Source organism: Dama dama, chromosome 21, assembly GCF_033118175.1.
Source record: "Dama dama isolate Ldn47 chromosome 21, ASM3311817v1, whole genome shotgun sequence".
NCBI lineage: Eukaryota > Metazoa > Chordata > Mammalia > Artiodactyla > Cervidae > Dama > Dama dama.
This window is the reverse complement of record NC_083701.1, coordinates 63,671,579-63,696,020: the sequence shown is the minus strand read 5'-3', so window position 1 is coordinate 63,696,020 and position 24,442 is coordinate 63,671,579. Positions and strand designations below refer to the sequence as shown.

Sequence of the window (24,442 nt, the reverse complement as noted above, 5' to 3'; positions counted from 1 at the left end):
ACCAGTCCATCCTAAAGGAAATCAGTCCTGAATATTCATTGGAAGGACTGATGGTGAAGCTGAAACTTCAATATTTTGGCCACCTGATGCAAAGAACTGACTCATTTGAAAAGACCCTGATGCTGGGACAGACTGAAGGTGGGAGGAGAAGGTGATGACAGAGGATGAGATGGTTGGATGGCATCATCCACTCAATGGACATAAGTTTGAGTAAACTTTGGGAGCTGGTGATGGACAGGGAGGCCTGGCGTGTTGCCATCCATGGGGTCGGAAAGAGTCAGACATGACTGAGCAACTGAACTGAACTGACTGACTGAGTCAGCTGTCCCAGCACCATCCATTAAAAAGACTGCTCTTTTTCCACTGAATGGTCTCCATACCTTAGTTGAAAATTAATTGGCCATAGGTAACATGATTTATTACTGGACTCTCAACTGTTCTGGACTTTCTATTCCATTGATTTTTATATCAATCCTTATGCCAGTACCACAATGATTTAATTACAATTCTACAGAATTTAATTACAAATAAGTTTGTATTATATTCTGAAATTGGAAAGTGAATCCTCCAACTTTGCTCTTCTTTTTCATTATTTTTTTAGCTATTTGGGGCCCCCTTTTCCATATGAGTTTAAAGATAGGCTTTTTTTTTTTTTTTTTTGGCAAAAAAAAGATCATAAGGATTGGATGAACATGTAAGTCACTTTGAGAAGTACTGCCATTTAAACAATATTAAGTCTTCCAATCCATGAACATGGGATATCTCTTCAGCAATTTAGGTATTCTTTAATTTCTTTCAGCAGTGTGTTCCATTTTTCACTATATAATTATTTTACCTCCTTGGTTAAACTTTTTCTTAGGTATTCCATTCTCTTGATGCTATTGTAAATGTAACTGTTTTCTTAAGTACCTTTTTGCATTGTTCATTGCTAGTGCATAAAAATATAACTGATTTTTGTATGCTGATCTTATACTAAATTTGCTTATTAACTCTAGAAGATTTAGAACAGATAACATCTAGGAAGCTTCTATCTTAAGGAGACCAAAACAAAGGCAAGCCTCTGTGCCAGTCCCACAGGAAACTGCCGGATAGTTCAAAATGGAGAAGCACACATTTCTGAGAATAAGGTTATTTACTCCTCTCCCCTGCCCCCAACCTCCACTGTCCCCATGGCTGCCACTGAGCTAAAAAATCGGGGATGGCAGGCATCCAAAAACGCAAAAATGCCACAACACTTTCTTACCAAAACTTAACATTCTTAAACTTCTTCATTAAGCACTCCTCTGGTTGTTTTACATTTTTTATTAGTTTGCAGTGTTTTGAAAAAACTGATCTGTCAGTTTCTGCTAACTTAATGGTTTCTTCATTTTATTTGTTAAAAGAAGCTACTGGGGAAACTCCACCATTCTCCATGATCAGTAGCTTCTTTTTACAAATAAAATGTGGTGAAATTGACAGAGCACAACTCTTGAGACTATGTCATAAAAGGCACTGAGATGTCCTTATTCTCTCTCGGAGCACTCGCTCCAAGAGAAGTCAGTTGCCAGACTGTGAAGACTCTCAAACAGAGCTATGGGGAGTCTCACATGGCAAGTTGCTGAGACAGTTTACCAACAGTCATACAAGTGAGCTACCTTGGAACTGCAGTCCTTGTCAAGCCTTCAGATGACTATAGCTCTGACCAACTGCAACCTCAGAAGAGACTCTGAGTCAAAGTCATCCAATTAAGTCACTCCTGAAAAAATGATCTACAGATACCAAAAAATAATAAATGTATATTGTTTTAAACTGCTAGGTTTGGGCAGTATATGATATTTAAAGCTGAGGCCTGAAAGATGAGAAGCTAGTCATCCAATGAGTTCTAAGGAAGAAGAGTGTTTCAAGCAGAGGGAATGGCAAATGCAAAGGCCCTGCATAAGGAAAGGTCACTGACATGTTAAAAAAAAAAAAAACAAAAAAAACTTGAAAGAAGATCAATGTCACGGGAGCTCAGTGAACAAGAAGAAAACAGTGAAGAAAAGAGATCACCAAAATGGCAGAAAGTAACTGAAGTGACTGTAACAAAGTCTTTAAAACAGTGAAAACTGTTAAGTTCTAGGGTAATCAGAGGTACCTTATCCATAAAAACATGGAAATCAACCTATAATTAAGTACAGGTAGATAACAGCAAAGTGGTAATAGTCACTAGTCCAAAGACAGCTAGGCAGTTAACTAGTCCAAAACTCACGACAGGCTCACATAAGGTGAAGGAAAGCCACTGGGTACTACGCCAGAGGGGCAAAAACTAGACTTTTTAGAGAATATAACCTTATTGAAAAGTATATAACTCTGATAAGCCAATGTTGCTTATTTTTAGAAGTACTAATAAATATTGGATTGAAAACTGAGCATAAGGTCTTAATGAAGAGGCCTAAAAGTAAAAAAAAACCTAGTTTTATTCTTGGGTTTCTCACTAGTTTTGGCAACTTTGGCAAATAACTTCACTCCTAATTTAATTTCACTTAACTACAAAATGAAATAATAATATACACATGTCCAGTCTTACCTTTTTTAAGATCAAATAAAATAATATGACAAAAATGCTTTGAAACTACCAAAAAAAAAAAAAAAATACACAAATCTGATCATTTGTAGAGAGAAACCAATAAAAACTAACTGTATCTATTATCACACAGGAACCCAGCGTGGAAACTGTAACCCTTTGAGAGTATGAACCAAGATCTTTACATCATCCCATATTACTTACAGAAACAACACCTTTATGAGGACGCTATTTTACAATTCTGAATGGTGAAATCATTGGCAAAAAAATTTATGTCTAGAATGCAAGCTTAAAGCATCTGTCTCACCAGGCAGTCCACAGCTACTGCCAAGTGAATAACTGATGCAGCTGAATACCTAAAGAAAATGATTACAAATCAGTTCTGAGGCTTCCCTGCTGGCTCAGTGGTAAAGAATCTACCTGCCAACGCAGGAGACCTGGGTTCAATCCCTGATCCGAGAAGATCCCACATTCCACGGAGCAACTGAGCCAGTGTGTCACAGCTACTGAGCCCGTGCTCCAGAGTCCAGGAATCACAACTACCGAGCCCTCTCGCCAAAACTACCAAAGCTTGAACACCCTGGAGCCCATGCTCTGCAAAAAGAGAAGCCAATTCAATGAGAAGTCCGGTCACTGAAACTAGAGCCCACATAGCAACGAAAACCCAGTATAGCCAATTAAAAAAAAAAAAAAATCAGCTGAAAAGATGCACACTTGTTCTTGTTTTGGGATACCATATGGCACAAGGTTTAATAACTGGTGAAAAGAGTAAAAGAATTTCAAAAGAAATGCCAATTAGATAACCAGTCTCTGAAATTAAAAATAAATTTGAGGGCTTCCTGGTGGTCCAGTGGTTAAGAATCTGCCTGCCAGTGCAGGGGACACAGCTTCAATCTGGGGTCAGGGAGGACCCCACAGGCCGCAGGGCAGCTAAGGCCAGGCACCACAGCTACTGAAGCCTGTGCCCCAGAGCCTGTGTGTGCTCTGCAAGAGAGAAGTCACCACAGTGAGGAGCCCCATGCACCACAACCAGAGAGCAGCCCCTTCTCGCCACAACTAGAGAAGGCCAACAGAAACGAAGAAGCAGAGCAGCCAAAAAATAAGTAAATAATAAATGTTTAGGGTAAATTTGAATCAGCAAAATAACAGGATTTGTGTACAAAAACCTTAAGATTAATTTAAAAAACCTTCTTTGGGAAAATACAGATGATGTTATCAAAGACCTCAATCATTATAAACATAAAATATCTGTGTTTTCAGATTTAATGACTAACTGAATACCCAAGAGGTATTCATCTCTATATCCTAACCAGAAAAAAAAAAAAAAAAATTACATAATTTGAAGCAAGGAAACAAATCATTAGTGAATCACAGAAATGGTAGACACTATTAAATGTGACATAAAGATATAACCTTTTGCTTTATTAAAATGCACTGATGCAGTAATTTAAAGTAAATGGAATAAGCTGTCCTTTTATGTCCCTCCTGCTTTCTCTAATAACCCATCTTCTGCTGTAGTATTTCATCTACAGTATTGATGATAAGTTAAAAGCAAGTTCCAGAAAATATGACATCAGTTCAGTTCAGTTCAGTTCGGTTCAGTCGCTCAGCTGTGTCTGACTCTTTGTGACCCCATGGACCACAGCACACCAGGCCTCCCTGTCCATCACCAACTCCCGGAGTCTACTCAAACTCATTTCCATTGAGTCGGTGATGCCATCCAACCAAATTGACCAAATTCAAGAAAACATTTATTCAACAAACAAGAGAGCTAATATCAATTAGACAACAGACACTGTATAAGCTTACTATATTAACCTTACATTCCCCATTAGTCACTAATGCTTAGCTACCAGAAAAGAGTAGCAAACATGTAATAAAAACAAAATATATTTTGAGATTTAATGAACAAATATACTTCTTTTGTACAATAAAACAGAAAGTGCTATCAATATATTTAAAGAAAAAAACGAAATTCTAGAAAAAATCCTAAGAAAAAGATTAACTTTTTTAGGGTAATTACGAACCGAATTTTCTTCCTCCTCTTCCAGTTCTCGCTGCTGTTCTTCATGTCTTTTAGCTTTGATCTCCATTGCTTCTGTGATCAGGTCTCTTAAAATCGATACAGGTTTTGCATTCTTAATAAAAGGGTGCTAGAAAAGTAAAATTCAATGGTATAAATTCAAATGGCTTCTCTGAATTATATCTTAAAAACATTAAAACAATATGTAAATGTAAACCAGGATAATAAGCTTCAATGATTGGTCCTTTATCCAGAATTAAATAGATAGGTTAAGAACAGAATATTTGAACTGCTTTAGAACTAAAGATTTTACTTTTTAGGTTTACTTGTTTTTAAAAAACCACTGCAGAACACAAAAACAAATGTAATCCTGTTGATAAAAATATATCACCGTTAAAGATATAGTTTTCCAAAGGAAGTATAGATTATATAGTCAAAAAGGCAATTTTTTTTTTTTTAATTGGCTCAGTCGCTCAGTCACATCCGACTCTGCAACCCCATGGACTGCAGACTGCCAGGCTCCTCTGTTCATGGGATTCTCCAGGCAAGAATACCGGAGTGGGCTGCCATTCCCTTCTTCAGGAGATCATTCTGACCCAGGGATTGAACCCAGGTCTCCTGCATTGCAGGCAGATTCTCTACTGTCTGAGCCACCAGGGAAGCCCAAAGATCAGTGATTATATTACATATAAAAATAAAATGATTTTGGTATTGTTACTAATTTTAATTAATCTTAACAAGCCAACAGCTAAAATCAGTAGTCAAAAGGAAGACAAGTATTTTTACTTCTTTTACATATTTTCTATTTATATTTAATAATGTAATCATTTCCAAGGGAAAAGTAAAAAATAGTAATGAGAAAAATATTTTTCAGAAAATAAGTACTGCTTAATTTCTATACTATATATAAAGTATCTTTTCACTTCTTTTTTGTATCATCCTGATCCAGCTAAAACATCTGAGTTTGCTACAATTTTGATAAACAGAAATAGAACCACCAGGAAATACCTGAGTGTTTGAAGACTTTGTAATTCAGAGGGGGGAACATGAGAGAATACAGACGGAAAGGTTAAGTTTAATTTGGAATAGATAACTGTATTTTGAATCAGCAATACAGCTTCAAAATGTCATTTTCTTAATTATATGTCAGCAGATAAGAGTCAGATGAAGGTCATCTGAGTTATTTTAATTAAGATTAATACAACACAAAAATATTTTTAAAGGTAAAACAATTTTAGTGCTAAAGAAGAAATTTACTGACATTTGTAGGAGGCTTTAAAATGGTGAAGAAAACTATGGGAAAACTATGAGTAAGAATTTTACCTGAATACAGAAGTTCTAGGATAGATGACAAAGAACTAATAAATTATTTTATAGTGGTTATAGACTGATTACCAGATAAATTAAGTTCTATCAACATACCTGTGGTGGAGACTCCTAGCCACCCACCAAAACAGAGTTGGGACTGGACCTATGGCTGCCCAGCTACATCCTACATCTCTCAGACTCCCTTTCAGTTGGTTGTGATTATGGACTAAGTTCTCACCAATGCAATACAGGCATTTCATTGGTACTGAATGAAATACCAGTGTCTGTGTTGCGTTCTACCCCTTTGATCTGGGCCTCAGAACAGAGAGTGGGAACTCTTCTGTGATTTCTTTTCTTTCTGCCATGCTGGGAAACAGACAAAGACAGTGTCCTAAAGGAGGGGAGAGCAAGAAGGAAGAAATCCCAGTCCCACTATCAGAATTTCTGAGTAACACTGGTAAAGAGCCTGCAAAAATTAGTAATAACTGAAGATACGCTCTTTGCCCTTAAAGAACTTATTATCCAGAATAAGGAATAAAAGATAAACGCATAAAAAAAATTACAGCGTGACATTCATGATGATCTAGCACAGTCTATATGATTAAGCAAATTAAAAGTAAAAGAATAGGTAAAGTAATATCAGGTGTCTCCCGGAGAAGAAACAGACTGTTTCAGGGAGAAGGAAAAGTATGAATGATACGAACACACACACAAAGATAGGAGACGGACGTGAAAACACCGTAGGGAGAGCTGTTGAGCCAAAACAGAAACCCAGCCTACAGAAATGGTGTCCTAAGAGTTTAGACACAGGTAACAGTGGGACAAGAAGGATAAATATTCAGAATGAGACACAGGAATTTTGCCTGACAGCCCCTTTAATTACATAGACAAGAGAATAGTGTAAGGAAAAGAATGTGATACCACAATCTTGCAATAGAGTTTAGGAATGAAGTAAGATGGGGACAAACTGTCAAACAGGTATAAATTATTAAGAACCTGGGTTAAAAAAAATAGCTGCCACAATCAAGAGGAAATACTGAATCTGATGGAAAAACTCTTAAGAAGGATTTAGAGCCTACGTATTAATAGAGGTGAAGGAAGACTAACACAGCAAAAGCTGAGAACCAGTAGAACTGTATCTCTTTACAGAGGCAAAAAAATACCAAATTGTATTTATACTTTATCTTTTCAGGAAAAATTATGAGCCAAATTCCAAGCAACAGGTTTATCTTTAAGAAATGCCAAAGTACACCATCCAGTCTATTGCAAACTTACTTTCATGCAGTTCACTGTGAACTGACTACGCAGTGTTATGCTACCATTAGTCTACACAGCTTAACATTCCTTATCTCAAAATCTCAGCATGTCTTACTTCGTTGGTACTCATTTTTTCCCTACATAATCACTACAGGCATGATTCTGACCAACAAAGAGGAACTGGCTAATAAAGTTTAAAGGGTACTTTAAGAACAAGCCCACAATATTTGAGCATTCTTGATGGACTGCATCACCGACTCAATGGACATATGAGTTTGGGTGGACTCTGGGAGTTGGTGATGGACAGGGAGGGCTGGCGTGCTGCGGTTCATGGGGTTGCAAAGAGTCAGACACGACTGAGCGACTGAACTGAACTGATCATCACAAGAAAAGTTTTATCAGACAATTGGCAGATTTTTGAAGAATATTTGAAAGCTTTTTACAAGCAGCTGGTAGTAAAATTTTAAAATGCAAAGCAACATAGAAAAGAACAGAACAACAACAAAAACCAGAGGAAACAAGGTGGCAAAACTGAAACGTGACACCTGAGACTGAAACGTTATTAGTACAAACCACTATAAATAAATGAGCTGAATTTCCACGATAGCAGTATTTTAGTTAAGTACTCAAAGATATTTAGTTCGTAAGATAAATTAAACTACATGCTTCTATATGAGATATACTTAACAAAATAAATCCAAATTACGTTTCTATCAGGGGATACTAAAAAGAACTTGGGGGTTAAAAGTCAAGGACAGGCAATGGAACATCAAACATAAACAATGTCAAGAATAACATGATCCAAAAAAAGCAGAAATGAAGACAAAAAATGGTAACTGAAGGAAGAGTCATACGATATTAATAAGGGACATAGTACAAAGAAAGATATTATAGTTATAAATTTGATATATTAGTATAGCATTATGATATATAACAAAAACAGAGACTTAAGAAGATCTAAGTAAATAAGGAGAGGAGACATTAGTATTTCTTTTTTAGTCACTGAGAAATGGAACACTAAAAATTAAAGATTAAAGCAATCTGAATAATATAATCAGACTGAGTTAACAGAAAAATCAATAAACAGAAGTAATATCTTTTTGTTAAATGGCTAGAAAAGCATGTGGTACCAGCATAAGAATGGAAAGAACAACAAAACAGAATATAATGCCTGGAAATAGACTATAATGTACAAAATAAGCTGGCATATTATGAAAATAGCAATTCCAATCAGTGACAAAAAAAATACTTGCTGCTTCCTTATTTTGGGGGTTGAGAGGAAGGTTTTGAATTAAGTTAGACCTTCACCACAGAAGTATCAAAATAAACTGGAGATGGATTAAGAAAAGTCAAAAAATGGAAATATAAAAGAACTGGTAATACAGGAGAATATTTATATGTTCAACCCAGTGCCATGAAACAAACAGAAAAAACCATAAATCAACAAAAAATTTAACATTTATGTCAGACAAGAGGGTAGTTACTTAAAAGAGTTTAAAAAGAGTATCAATAAGAAAAAGATAAACAGACCAAGTTCTAAAAGGTAACACAGTTTCCCTATTTCTAAATGTATCCAGGGTTTCTACCCTAGTCCAGCCCTTAGGACTCCCTGCTTTCACTTCAGCGACCCAGGCTTAGTCTGGGAACTAAGATCCCTGCAAACTGTGTGGCGTGGCAAAAAATAATCAAGTATCTAAAGTAAAACATAAACTAAAAGAGGACAAGAATTCTTACACCACTCGAACTAGAGAGAGAGACTACCCAAAATCAGCCTATCACATTCTTGGTCATGTATTTTAAGAAGTAAAGCTGCTTAAATATGTATTCTTCTAAAATCTGAACTGTTAAACTTTGTTTATGTTCTGAGTTATCAATTTCTAAACTGCAAGAATTTAAATTAGTAATTTCTTCCACGGAGTGAACTGCAGAAGAGACTTCTGCTTCTAGACAGATTGGGCAGTCGTCCTTTCCTCATACCGCTCCGTCAAAGCACAGTGAAAACCCTGGACATCACGCACAAACAAGCCCAGGAAGACACTGGAAGGTGGAGAGCAGGTGGCAAGCCAGCTCGGGGCTGCGCGACTAAAGCAAGGGCTCAGCTGTGAGTTCCACGGGCTTCCCTTTTACTTCATTTATCCCAGACTGGTTACTGACGAAGCCAGGAACCCAGAAACACCAACGACACAGACTAAAACAGCCCCTACAAAAGCCTGCTCTCTCTGGAGTCAAAGGATCAGGAAAGGGACAGTTAGCCAGCACGCAGCCCTCTCTTTTAAACAATAACCATTCTGCTCCACCCAAACCCTGCAGAGCGAACAGTGGCCCCACCCCATGTGGCGAAGGCTGGGTGGGGAACCTAGACTTCCACCCTCTGGAGGCTGTCCAAACCTTTCCCTGCAGTGGCATCAGAGAAGACCAAACGTTAAGCTGGGGTGTTCATTCACACCCAGCAGTATAAGAGGTGCTTCCCTCCCCCAGTGGGGAGACTGGTGGAGATCTCGTGACAGCCTGGACTTCCAGCACTATCAGGCCGTAATAAGGAAACCCCACCTCCCTCCCTGCTAGAGGGGATCGGAGGCGGCCGAGGGGAGAATAAGAACTTCCATCACTGCCCAGCTATACTGAGGCCCTGCAGCGCCTGCAGAGGCCGCTGAGGGAATTTGAGTCCTCAACCCTGGCCGGTGGTAATAAGGAGCACCCCCTCCCCACCCTACAAGTCAAAAGAGACCACGTAGGGGGGCCTGGACTTCTAATGCTACCTGATAGAAATGATGGTGCCCCTCTACCTCACTGAAGCACTATCAAAGGACACCACTTATTACAGAGAATTTAAGTAAGATCCAGCGTCTCAAAACATAATACTCAAAATGCCCAGGTTTCAAATGAAAATCACTCATCATAAGAAGCAGCAAGAAACTATCAACTTAACTGAGAAAATACATTCAACAGATACCAACATCGAGATGACATGGATAACAGAATTATCTAGCAGGGATTTTAGAGCAGTCATAAAAATCCTTCAGTGAGCAATTACAAACATGCCTGTAAACACGTGACACATTAGAAAGTCTCAGCAAAGAATTAGAAGATACAAAAGAGAAACAAATGAAAAATACAAAACTAAAATATATAAAAATAAAATCTGATGGATGGACTGGCTCTACAGCAGAATGAGGACAGAGAGGACTCAGTGAATCAGAATTAATCAATAAAATTAATTTCTATGTAATTTCATTCATAGAAATTACACACTATGAATGAGAGAAACTAATCTGGCATAAAAATGAACAGAATCTCAGGAATCTGTGGGACTGAAACAAAAAAATCTAACACTTGTGTTAATGGAGTCCTAGAAAGAGAATAGAGGGTAGGGCTGAAAACTGACAGATAAAATAATAGTTGGAAACTTCCCCACACTGGCAAGAGATATAAACCCACAGAGTCAAGAAGCTGAACATATTCTAAACAGTATAGACCCAAAGAAATTCATACCAACATACATCATAATTAAACCTCTGAAAATAAAGACAAAGAAAAAATCTTGAAAAGACCACGGGGTAAAACAATTCAGGTGACTGTAGATTTGTAGATTTCTCATAAGAAACCATGGATATCGCAAGAAAGTGGCACAGCATTTTCCAAATATTGAAAGAACTGTCAACCAAGGAAGGATTCTACAGCCAGTGAAAACAGCCGTCAGGAACAAAGAAGAAACAAGACATTCTCAGGTGAAGGAAAATTAAGCGAATTTGTTAACAAAGGCCTACCCTAAACAAATGGCTAAGGGAAATCTTCTCAACAGAAAGAAAGGAACAAAAGAAGGAATTTCTGGAACATTAGGAGGAAGAACACTGGAGAGAACAAAAACAGGTTAAACAGTTGTCCCTTATCCTGGTTTTCTCAATTGTTTAAAGGTTAAAATAAATATAACACTCTGATATGGGCCTCAATGTAATGAAGAGGAAGTATTAAAGATAATTATATTATAAATGGGAGGGACACCAAGGTAGATAAAGTTTCTATTCCTCACTTAAACTAGTAAAATGAAAACCAAATCATATGCCATGAGAGTTCACAAAGTGACCCACGACACCACTTATTCCAGCCAAGCCCATGGGCTAATTTGAATAATGACAGATCTCACTCTTCCTGAAGGCCAGACTAGGGCAAGAATTGCCTTTCAGGTTCTAGGCCACCCACCAGAAGTACAGGGAACAGTTCCAGACTAGGAATTCTAGTGCCACCAGGCTGAACTTTAACTGTCCCTGGGGATTCAATATCCTCTTCTTTTAAAAACTACCAAGAGTTCAACTTAATCTCAAAGGATCCTTTCAGTCTTTGCCTGCTCTTTTAAACTTATACAATTATCTAGTGTTGGAAAATAAACACTATAAAAAATTCAGCACAAATTCATTTTTAAAACCTGTTTATCAAAGTCTAGAAATCAATATGGTAAAATCTACACATGTAGGTTATAGGTAAATGTCCACTTAAACTTGGTAATAAGACTATATTCTTAAAGTTAAAACATAATTTAACTTATAACATATAAAACATATGCAAACCTCCCTTAAGAGACAGAACAGGATGGCTTTCAGACATTCAGTAAAATAAAACTTGGAGTCTAATATTAGAGACTCAAATGATACAACAGATAGTAATTCTGTCTAAAAGCTTTTAAAATCAGAAGTTTGCTATCTTAAATAAACATATGTTGAATTTAATACACATGTATTAAGCACTACATGTGTATTAAAGATACCAGGATACAGATACCTGTATTAAGATACCAGGAATACAAAAACAACCCCCTCCCCAAAAGGAGTACCACTTGACCTTGAACTAGTTACAATCCAGGACAAAGACACAGAAACAAGTTATTTCATTCTAATATGGCAAATGACATGCCCAAGATGCTTATGGAAACCCAGAGAAACAATTAGCCTGAACAAAGACGAAGGGAAGGCTTTCTGGAGGAGTACCTAATTTGAATTTAGAAACAACGAGACAATGAGTAAAAAGGAGCCTGCTGGTAAAGGCGGTCTTTAAACTAGCAAGTGAGGGGTGAGAAAAGGTACCAAGGATTGAAAAAACATGATCTGTATGAAACATGAAACTGCAAGTCGACTATTTCAGCATTTATAAAGGGGAAAAAAAGGGAGGTCAAGCAAGGGGTCAATTAAGAAGCCAGAGGAGGACACACCAACATTATAAGAGAGGGCCTCCACACTCAACAACAGCACAACAGGAAAAGTTTTTTTTTTTAAATCAAGAGAACAAATACTGGCTCATAAGCACTATGCAAAACCAGCTGCACTGTTTGCCCTCAATATAAAGAAAAATGCTTGAGCCAAACCCAGCTAGAAGCCAGAGAGTAATGAGCTTATTAATATAATCCGTACAGGTCAACTGGGCTTCCCATGTGGCTCAGCTGGTAAAGAATCTGCCTGCAATGCAGGAGACCTGGGTTTGATCCCTGGGTCGGGAAGACCCACTGGAGAAGGGAAAGGCTACCCACTCCAGTATTCTTAAGGGCTTCCCTCGTGGCTCAGCTGGTAAAGAATCTGCCTGCAATGCAGGAGACCTGAGTTCAATCCCTGGGTTGGGAAGATCCCCTGGAGAAGGGAAAGGCTACCCACTCTAGTATTCTGGCCTAGAGAATTCCATGTACTGTATAGTCCATGGAGTTGCAAAGAGTTGGACACAACTGAGCAACTTTCACACATCCAGGTCAACTTCCCGGGCAGAAAGCAGAATGGAGAAAGGGTGACAAGTGAGGCTAGGGGACAAGTGGAATAAACCTAGAAGAATCTCTTGATCACTGTGTGGTCTTTCGTTAGGCATTGAACTTTTCTGTGCTGCAGTACTCTCGTATACAAAATTAGGGAATTTTATTGGAATACTTCTTAAATGCTTTTCCACCCTAAAAACTCTAGGTTAAAAACAGAATTTCTTTAAAGAGATTAGAAAAGATTATGGAAGAAAGACCAGAAAGAAAATAAATAAATAAAAGAAAGACCAGAAAGAAATATTGGTTAAATTATCCAAAAACCAGTCATTGGATGTATTTGGATTTACTTTCATCATCAGATTTTATACTATTTGTCCCATTTTTTTGGTTATTTCCCCTCTCCATTTCTTTCTTGTCTTCTTTATGGTTAAATAATTTAGACATTCAAAACAGTAACAGCAGCAGTATGTCCTTGATTTATGTGCTTAAAATTCCTTTGAAGTGCTGACAATATTTAAAAAATAATGTTTCAATTAATTAACTTTTGAAAGGTAATATGGGCACATAAAACCAAACTCAAAAGTCTTAAAAAGAGTCTTCAGCAAAAAGAAAGTTTCCATCCCACTATTGCTTCTCAGCCATGTAGTTACCTTCTCTGGAGGCCATTTTCTTGCTTATTTTTCTAGAGCTACTCCACTCTAAGCATTGACATTTGTATACATACATACATGTGTATGTGGGTGCATGTAATTTGCCAATAACTCCCCTCAGTAGACCTAAAATTGCTTCCAATTTGTTGACAGGTATTTATGTTGTTTCCAATCTTTTGCCATTATAATGGTTTATGAAGATTTTTTACACCTATGTTATTTCACACGTGGTTAAATTTCTCTGTAAATTGCTAGAAGATTAACTACTGCGTCAAAGGATACATGGTGTTTTATTCTAGACAGATTTTGCTAAACTGCCTTTCATGGAAACTGAGTATTAAGCTAAATTTTTGTAACAATAAACCTTATATTAAAGGACTAGTTTCTAACATTCTCAATAATTCCTTTTTTAAAAAATATTACCTTGGAAAAATCACTTTTTACAGCTATGTTTTTAATCTCTTTGTCACATAAAAAGAACTATTCTCCAAATATCAAGTTTTGTTAACATGCACACTTATCATAGCACACAGGTCTAAGTCAATTCTGCTGGGAAAGTAAAGACTCATGAATAATTACTAAAAGTATTCAATTATTTCTACTTGCATTTAATGTCAAAACAGATTCAAAAAAAAAAAAAAAAAAAGGCTCCTGACACTCTGGATACAAAGTCTCTTCATTTAGGTCATCTTGCAACCAGTATTTACAACACTGGATCTTCTCAGGGAGTTCAGGGATTTCATATTTACCTATCTTACAGGGCAAAAAGTCAAAGAAGAAATGCTGGGTCAAGGAATAATACATCTGGAAATTAAAACATAAGAAACAATAACAATGGAAAAGAAACTCATTTCTGAAATGAGAACCCTACAGAAGTTCAGTTTTAACACAATTTTAGGAGGAAAGAACTGGCAACAAAAATTAGTGTGGGAGAGGGGAGGGCAGAAAATTGATCTTGGAAAACAAAATTTTTAAATGAGAGAAACAGAACATACAGGAGAAGAAAGGTGTATGTGTCTGTCTGTACGTCAATCCATGTTTCCTGAAAAGGTTACATCTTTACAATTCAGTTAATGAATAAATAAATCAGTTAATGAAACTCATAATGATCTTGGTCAGTGTTAGAAAAAGCTAAAAGGTATATAAAGAAAATATCCTCCTGTTAGAGACACAAGCACTGACCTGTAAAAGTTGTGTTGCAGTAGCTCTCTGCTCAGGATTCTTCACTAGGCACTTTTTAACAAAATCGGTGAAATCATCAGACCAAAGTTCTGGCTTCCTGAATGTTGGTGGTGGGTTTGTGGGAATCATAAATATAGCCTGATACAAACGAAAAATCCAAAAGACACAGTAAGAATCACAATAACACACCAAATAAACAAATCTCTTTATCTATCTTTAATCAGACTCAAAAATCTGAAAAACAAATTTAAACTCTTCTAGGATTTCCAGTCAAATTGCAATTCAGGAAGCAAAGCCATCTGCTACTAATGTAATCATTTCCCATTAAATTTCCTCTATTTGTATTGTAGCTCATTGAGCACATCATTCTTTATTTTATCTATTATTTTTAATCAGTCTCCAAAGAAGACTGTATTTCTAACCCTTTTACCAAACGGAGGACATTCTCTGGTTAAACAGATATATACTTCAATTTTGCTATTGCATGCCAGACTTGTTTCCCATTTCAGTATTTTTTTCAGTACTGCTATTTAGAATGGCTAGCAGCAGCCTAATTTGCGTCTGCAATTCAGAATATTTAAGTACAAATATAATTACTGCTGTGGTTTGAAATAATACTTGGTGGAAGCAAGTCTTTAATTTCTCTTTCTAAATATATGAGTCAAGAATGCAAATTAAAAGCTTTAAAAGTAATATACCACATTATCACTAATGATTTAATATTAATAACTTATGGCGGCTCAGACTGTAAAGAATCTGCCTGCAATGTAGGAGACCCGGGTTCAATTCCTGGGTCGGGATGATCCCCTGGAGAAGGGAATGACTACCCACTCCAGTCTTCTTGCTTGGAGAATTCCATGGACAGAGGAGCCTGGTGAGTTACAGTCCATGGGGTTGCAAAGAGCAGAACATGACTAAGCAACTAATGCTTTCATTTCTTCACTTTCACTCATGATAATACATTCAGAGAGCTCAAAAATTCAAAAACTTGAAAAAAGTCTCCCTGTCATCTTGTCTTTATAGCTACCCAGTTATCCTTTTTTTGACCAAGAGAATTAATCCCTAAAGTTTTCAGAAAATCACTGTATGCAATGAATTAACTTCTCTCCTGGGCTGTAGAATAGTTCCTGATAAAATACCATCACTAAAACATTTTCTTTGAAAGGATATGAAAACCATAATAAAGTTTAAAAAAAAAAAGTATCCTGCACACAACAAATATTAGATATCATCACTTTCATTTCCACATAATGTTATTTTAAAAAGACAAGAGACAAACACAGCAATGACAAAAATTTTACAAAGTAAAATGAACTCAACCATATATAACTACCTATAGTTTAAGAGGTAAGTTTATACATAATGACACAATCAACATTATAGGTGACAAGAGGGAAAAAATGGCTTTTTGGCAATCAATATAGACATTCACAGTATACAATATACATGGACCTCTTAAAGGCACAGCATACACAGGCCTCTCAAAGATGTATTCAGGGGTGAAGCATCCACAATACCTCCTTTCTAGACTTTGGTATTCTCTGACTCTCCAGAAGAGAGGTGTCCGTCTCTGCCCTAGCTCATTTCTTTGCTGGTTTTTGCTAGTCCTCTCTCCTCATGTCCCCCTCACGGATCACAGCCTTGTGATGAAGAGGCTTGTGTAACTCAATGAAGCTATGGGCCAGGTGGTGCAGGGCCACCCAAGATGGACGAGTCATTGTGGAGAGTTCTGACAAAACGTGGTCCACAGACAGAGGGAATGGTAAACCACTCCAGTGCTCTTGCCTCGAGAATCCCATGAACAGTATGAAAAGGCAAAAATATATGACACCAGAAGAAAAGCCCCCCAAATCAGAAGATGTCCAATATGCTCCTGGGGAAGAACAGAGAAATAGCTCCAGAAAGAATGAAGATGTTGGGCCAGAACAGAAACGATGCTCAGCTGTGGATGTGTCTGGTGGTGAAAATAAAGCCCAATGCTGCAAAGAACAATACTACATAGGACCCTGGAATGTCAGATCACTGAATCAAGGTAAATTGGCTGTGTCAAACAAGAGCAAGAATGAACATCGACATCTTAGGAATCGGTGTATCAAAATGGATCAGAATGGGACAATGACCATTATATCTACTACTGTGGGCAAGAATCCCTTACAAGACATGGAGTAGCCCTTCTGAGGGCTATAAAAGAGTCCAAAATGCAGTACTTGGATGCAATCTCAAAAACGACAAAATGATCTCTGTTCGTCTCTAAGGCAACCCATTCAACATCACAGTAATCCAAGTCTATGCCCCAACCACTAATGCTGAAGAAGTTGAAGTTTAACAGCTCTAGAAAGAACTACAAGACTTTCTAGAACTTACACCAAAAAAAGATGTCCTTTTCATCCTAAGGGATGGTAGTACAAATGTAGGAGGTGAAGAGACACCTAGAGTAACAGGCAAGTTTGGCCTTGAAGTACAAAATGCAGCAGGGCAAAGGCTAACAGAGTTTTGCCAAGAGAACACACTGGTCATAGCAAACACCCTCTTCCAACAACACAACAGACGAATCTACACATGGACATCAGCAGACTGTCAATACCAAAATCAGACTGATTGTATTCTTTGCAGCCAAAGATGGAGAAGCTCTATAAAGTCAGCAAAAACAAGACCAGGAGCTGACTGTGGCTCAGATCATGAACTCCTTATTGCAAAATTCATGTTTAATTTAAAGAAAGTAGGAAACACCACTAGGCCATTCAGGTATGAACTAAATCAGATCCTGAAAGATGATGCTGCTAAAGTGCTGCACTCAATATGTCAGCAAATTTAGAAAACTTAGCCATGGCCACAGGACTGAAAAGGTCAGTTTTCATTCTAATTTCAAAGAAGGGTAACGTCAAAGAATGTTCAAACTGCTGTACAGTTGTACTCATTTCAGTACTCATTTCACACACTCTAATGTAATGCTCAAAATTCTTTAAGCTTGGCTTCAGTAGCGACCGAAGAACTTCCAGACGTACAAGCTGGGTTTAGAAAATGCAGAGGAGCTAGAGATCAAATTGCAACATCCACTAGATCAGAGGGAAATCAAGGGAATTCCAGAAAAACATCTACTTGGGCTTCATTGTCAATGCAAAAGCAAAAGCTTCGAGTGTGTGGATCACAACAAACTATGGAAAATTCTTAAAGAGATGGGAATTACCAGACCACCTTCCCTGTCTGCTGAGAAACCTGTATGCAGGTCAAGAAGCAACAGTTAGAATCAGACATGGAACAATCGATAGGTTCAAAATTGGAAAAAAAAAGAGTACAACAAGGCTGTGCATTATCACCCTGCTTATTTAACCTACATGCAGAGCACATCATGTGAAATGCCGGGCTGGATGACTCACAAGCTGGAATCAAGACTCCCAAGAGAAGTATCAGCAACCTCAGATACACACATGTTACCACTATAATGGCAGAAAAGTGAAGAGGAATTAAAGAACCTCTTGATGAGGGTGAAAGAAGAGAGTGAACAAGCTGGCTTAAAAACTCAACATAAACTAGGACCGTGGTATATCCAGTCCCATCACTTCAAGGCAAACAGAAGGGGGAAAAAGTGACAACAGTGACAGACTATTTTCTTGGGTTCCAAAATCACTGCAGACAGTGACTACAGCCATGAATTAAAAGACACTTGCTCCTTGGAAGGAAAGCTCTGACAAACCCAGACAGAATATTAAAAAGCAGAGACATCACTTTGCCAACAAAGGTCCACATAGCTAAACCTATGGTCTTTCCAGTAGTCATGTATGGATGTGAGAGCTGGGCAATAAAGAAGGTTCAGAGCTGAAGAATTGATGGTTTCAAATTGTGGTACTGGAGAAGATTTTTGCAAGTCCCTTGGACAGCAAGGAGATCAAACCAGTCCATCCTAAATGAAATCAGTCCTGAATATTGGCCACCTGATGTAAAGCCTCATTGGAAAAGATCCTGATACTGGGAAGATTGAAGGCAGGAGAAGGGGATGACAGAGGATGAGATGGTTGAATGGCATCACCAACTTGATGGACATGAGTCTGAGCGAGCTCTGGGAGTTGGTGATGGATAGGAAGGCCTGCCGTGCTGCAGTCCATGGGGTTGCAAAGAGTCAGACACAACTGAGCGACTGAACTGAACTGAACACACAAAAGCATGGCATTAGACTTCATATGGAATTAAAAGATGCAGCAGGAAATACAGTCACTGTCCTTAAAAAACTTCTAACCCAGTCCAGTAATGAAAGAACAGTAAAGGACTTAAAGAACTGTACAATGATAAAGAAAATCATATAAAGCATTAAGGAGAGAGGTCATTCTCCTTAGAAGAAATAGGATAAGGAAAAGTGAAATAAGACTGTTGGGAGGAGCAGAGAACAAGCTGATTATCCTATAAGGGACTAAGAAATGATAAGATTAGAAGAGGAATGAAGGATATGGAGTTTGGTCAGCAACAAAGTGCACAACTAAAAAGAAGTTGGTTCCCCACCCCTTCCCGTGTGTGTGTCTTTATATTTTTGCTTTTAATCAGGGTTTGTATGTGACCTAAGAAAAGGATTAAGAAAAAAACAAACCTAGAGATATTCTAAATGTGGCTAGCAGAGAGGTCTCAGGATGAGTCATAAACAGTTTTAAACTGGGATGGTATTTACAGGAACGAAATGGAAGAAATAAGGTATACACGCTACAAGGGCTTCCCTTGTGGCTCAGCTGGTAAAGAATCCACTGGCAATGCGGGAGACCTGGGTTCAACTCCTGGGTTGGGAAGATCTCCTAGCGAAGGGAAAGGCTACCCACTCCAGTATAATGCCTAAAGGGAAAGGCTACTCGTTCCAGTAAAACGCTTAAATTTAATGTCTGAAACTATAAAAATCTCTAGAAGGAAAAGCTTCATGACGTTAGTCTTGGCAATAATATCTTGGATATGACATCAAAAGCTCAGGCAAAAATAGCTTATAGACTCTATGAGTAAAAATAGTGCATTATCCTGCACTTTTCCTCAGTTTAAGTTTTAGGAGTGACCTTTGATTCTGAAAATTTGTTGATGTTTATCTAGGATAATGGGGAAAGCAATATGGAGGAATTCTGAGAAAAAAAAAGTGTGGTTTTACAAGGACCTACTGTATAGTACATGGGATTCCCCAGTGGCACAGCAATAAAGAATCCTCCTGCAATGTAGGAGATGCAGGTTTGATCCCTGGGTCAGGAAGATCCCTGGAGTAGGAAACTGCAACTCATTGCTATATTCTTGCCTGGAAAATCCTATAGATAGCGGATACAGTTCACGGAGTTGTAAAGAGTCAGACATGACTAGGCACGCACACACACACACAAATAACTGAATCGCTATGCTGTAAAGCTGAAACTAACACATTATTAATCAACTATACACCAATATAAAGTAAAAAGTTTTAGCCACGCCGGTGGTATAGTGCTATCATGCGAGATTCCCATTCTTGTGACCCAGGGCTGATTCCCAGGAGGCGCAGATTATGCTTTGCATTTTGGGGCTTCCCTAGTAGCTCAGGCTTCCCTTGTGGCTCAGCTGGTAAAGAATCTGCCTGCAATGTGGGAGACCTGGGTTTGATCCCTGGGTTGGGAAGATCCCCTGAAGAAGGGAAAGGCTACCCACTCCAGTATTCTGGCCTAGAGAATTCCCTGGACTGTATAGTCCATGGGGTTGCAAAGAGTCGGACACGACTGAGCGACTTTCATTTCATTTGACTTCACTAGTAGCTCAGACGGCAAAGCATCTGCCTGCAATGCAGGAGACCTGGGTTCAATCCCTGGGTCAGGAAGATCCCCTGGAGAAGGAAATGGCAACCCACTCCAGTATTCTTGCCTGGAGAATCCCATGCACGGAACAGCCTGGTGGGCTACAACCCATGGGGTCGCAAAGAGTTGGACATGACTGAGCAACTAACACTCACACACTCTAGAAAAAGAAGCAAGAGTACCTCCTAACAACATTGTCTGGAGGACTAGAGAAAAGGAAAAACAAAACATTACTCCAGGTTTCAAGAAATAAAAAACAGACACCTTAATTACAGGGCATTCAGGTATTCTGCCAATTTACTATACCATTCTTCTGAGAGCCCTCAGAACATGCGGCGGTTTACTAAAATGTGTTATCACTGGTTATCATTGGTTCCTAACTTGGAAAGTCATGCAAAAGACTCTCTGTGGACAAGGCAATGAAGATTCAATATCCCAATCTGTTTATTCTAGGGTAAGAGTTAATCTCTTTATTACTATACTCATCTTCTTTGAAAAAGAGAAAATCCTTTAATAGAAGAGAACATTCTTATTCATCTTACATCACATTACACATGTGACATCTAAGATAGTCCTTCAAAAGCAGTGTAGCCAGTTTTATGACACAATGACCATCTACCAAGTGACAACTATGTACCAAGTACTTTCTGTGCGTTCCTATGTTTTATTAAGAGAAATAGCAGACGGATAAGCCACAGGCCAGAGAGCATCAGCGGATACATTTTGTTCAGGCAACACTGAGTTCACAGTCCCATAAGGTAAAATGTGCTGGAATTAGACCACTTCTACATGAGGTGTATGTTTTCCCTTTTACATGGACCCCATCGAGCCTGGCTCAGTTTTATATTTTATCAGATGGCCCCCATTATGTATCTAACTTTGTAAGCCCTGATATTACAGATTTTAAAATAAGACACATATCTTGACCCCATGGAGCTTGCAATCAAATTGGGGGTGGGGGGGTGGGGGGGGGCCACACATGTGAAAAAAACAGCAAACAACGGAGGGCTAGAAAATAAAATTCTTTTGTAAGTAACCGAAGTAACCTCAGCTCCACAGCTGAAACAACAAAAAAGAATTCGTCTGCAATGCAGGAACCGTACAAGATGTGGGTTCAATCCCTGGGTCGGGAAGATCCCCTGAAAGAGGGCACCCCCGTATTCTTGCCTGGATAATCCCATGGACAGAGGAGCCTGGCAGGCTATAGTTCACATAATTGCAAAGAGTTGGAAACAACTGAAGCGACTTAGCAGGCACGCACGCACACATTCCAGCTTTAAGAAAGGGCAAAATGGGGTTAATATCAGCTGTGGCAAAAGGCACACAAATACACCTGCTACTTCAAATTAGAGAATAAAAATAAATTTGAACTCTCATCTCTGCGAAACAGTTCAAAGCACGTATGTACATAAACCCCTATAGAGACTGACCTCAAACTGCAGGTATATGATACTAGATTGTCTAGATAAATGCTGTTCATCTGCCCTTCTGTTACAAATTGATGGATAACAACTCAGCGATTTATGTCCTTGAGCTAATGCTCTCCTTTGAACTTTGAGCCAGTGAGTGAGCTGCAGTCTTATCTTCAGATAATCTTAACATATAAGGCTCACCTTAGCAGTAGCTATTAGAAATCCAAGGATAAAAAGCTTAACTCTAAAGCTTATTTACCCAGTACTATCATAAAGTGATCCTAAAATGTGCACATTCTATTCTCAAACAAGCACTGAACTGCATACAGTTCAAACAAATAAGTCCTAATATATGATCTACCAAAATGGAGAGGCTCTAAAAGTCTCCAGGGAAAACACTATATGTTTTATTTCCTTTTATTTTTAAAGTTAGATAATAATAAACTGACAGATTTTTCTCACAGACTTGACTTTGTTCAGCTAATTTAACCTAATCATGAATCAGAGAGGATCCTCTTAAGAATTGCCAGGTTTTGTATGAGTTGATTAGGTAATAGGCCTCTGCTGTAGAAAGTTTTGGCATTCAGTGGCTAGCCTTATCCTAACAATTCACTCCCTTCCTTGACACCAACCAAATCACATGGACACACATTACAGCCATAAAATTTATCTTATCTCTAACACCATTTTGATTGAAGAATGTTAGTACAATAAACGATATGATTATCTTTGTGTTTGTTTCTACACAACATGTTGCTTAACTACATAGTGAACCTCTGACTGAGTTTTTTAAAGAACTTCCCTGATCACAAGTAGTCTAAGAAGCCAAGAAATATTAGTGCCTCAAAACAACGAATTATCTTCATGCCTGGAATTTCACACCTTAGACTCCAGGAGCATCCAGAGGATGTGAAAAAAGCTGGAGTTGAGAAACAACAATGCCTGAACTGTAATCTCAGTAGAGTGAGTCTACTGTGTCTGAAGCTAAGGTAGCTAGGACTTGTGAATGTACAGAAGCAAAGGACATGCTGGATCACAAAGGAACCTGTGCCACTATTCAAGAACCTCAGGTACCTGAGCAAAAGGTTGTCTTCATAACAAGCAAATGAGATAAAGGATGAGAAAGCACTTCATTAAACTGTGAAGAACTAAAAACACATATAGCTGTCTTCTGACAGTGAACATAATACAGAGATAGCAAGTTAAGTTCAAGTATATAATTCCTAAAAAGAATACGTAGTAATAATATTTTTAAAAGATTATTACAAATAAGGGAGTAAACAATACAGTGGAATGAAGCCAATGCTGGACTCAGGTCAGAAACATAGGCTTGAATTCTAAATCATCCTCTGGCTGTGTGGCCCCAGTATCTTCATATAGGTGAGGCAGCTGGATATTTTTCAGATTCCTTTTTGGGTCTGTAAGACTCTGGCACTCTACCTAGCAATCTAGGTTAAGAGTTAAATCCTGCTAGGCAAATACTCAACTGTTGGTTAAAAAGAACATGCAGGTGGAAGAGGAGAGTGAAGGATAACAAAAGGCCTACCAGATATTAATATAAAAATACAACTCAAAGTTTTTCTCACCACTCTCTTAAAAGCAACTTTAAAGAGACAGAGGTCTGAAGAGAGGATGAAGATCTAGAGTGATCCCTGCTCTCAGGGTGCAGTTTCTACAGTAAGCCCAAGGTGAGAGCATTGCATGACCTCATAATCGGCTCCAGTTGCAGCAACTTTAGTAATCATTAATCTGCTCATGAAGGCCAGTCTGTCTGCCTAGGACTCAGATTAAGGGGATGGATGGAGCTGATGCCCTGGCAGTCCAGGGTGAATAAGAGAACCAGCTCTAGAGGTCTGATCCGGCTCTAGATGGCCCTGGGTCACCATCACACCTCCGTCATAAGCAGCCATCTGACTGGCCTCTTTTACTTCTCTACGCCTGTTTCCATACTTTAAAATTGGGAACAATAGTAATAATGACAGAACAATAACAGAGCTACCTCATGGAGCTGTTCTGAAGTTTTAATGGGTTAATATATATAAAATACTTAGAATAGCACCTGCCATTATAAATGCACAATAATGTTAGCTCCTATGAATCCAATTTTACTGCTGAGGCTCAGTTAATTAGCTTATTCAAGATCACACAGTTAGTAAAGTGGCTGTCAAAACTAGAAATCAGATCTATCTTATTCCTTATCTACTTCACATATTTCCATGTTTCTATTAAATTTCTGCCACAGATAATTCTATTACAAGGTAAAGGCTCTGTAACACATATTTGGTCTCTCAAAAAGAAAATGCAACGCTATCTGTATAAAAATAATTATAGTTCACTTTCTGTAATTGTGGTAAAATGTAAATAAAAAATACCAAACAATTAAGACATGGCCAAGTAAAATACCATATATCAACAAAATGGAGCAACATATTGCCATAAAAATGACAAGTGTATAAATTACAAAGCCACAAAGAAATGTTCTATTGAAAGAAAAGTGAATTTATAATAACCAAGACATGGACACAACCTAAATGTACATTGACAGATGAATGAATAA

General features: G+C 38.1%; 1 protein-coding gene across 1 annotated transcript in view; it reads right to left on the bottom strand.

Annotated features, from left to right (window-relative positions):
* Positions 1-24,442, bottom strand: part of STK3 (serine/threonine kinase 3) — a 293,448-nt gene that overhangs the window by 112,784 nt on the left and 156,222 nt on the right. Inside the window, exons 7-8 of the mRNA XM_061123688.1 lie at positions 14,694-14,831; positions 4,570-4,695 (exon numbers count right to left, since the gene is read on the bottom strand). Of these exons, the coding sequence (XP_060979671.1) occupies positions 4,570-4,695; positions 14,694-14,831 (264 nt within the window). The remainder of the gene's footprint in view (positions 1-4,569; positions 4,696-14,693; positions 14,832-24,442) is intronic.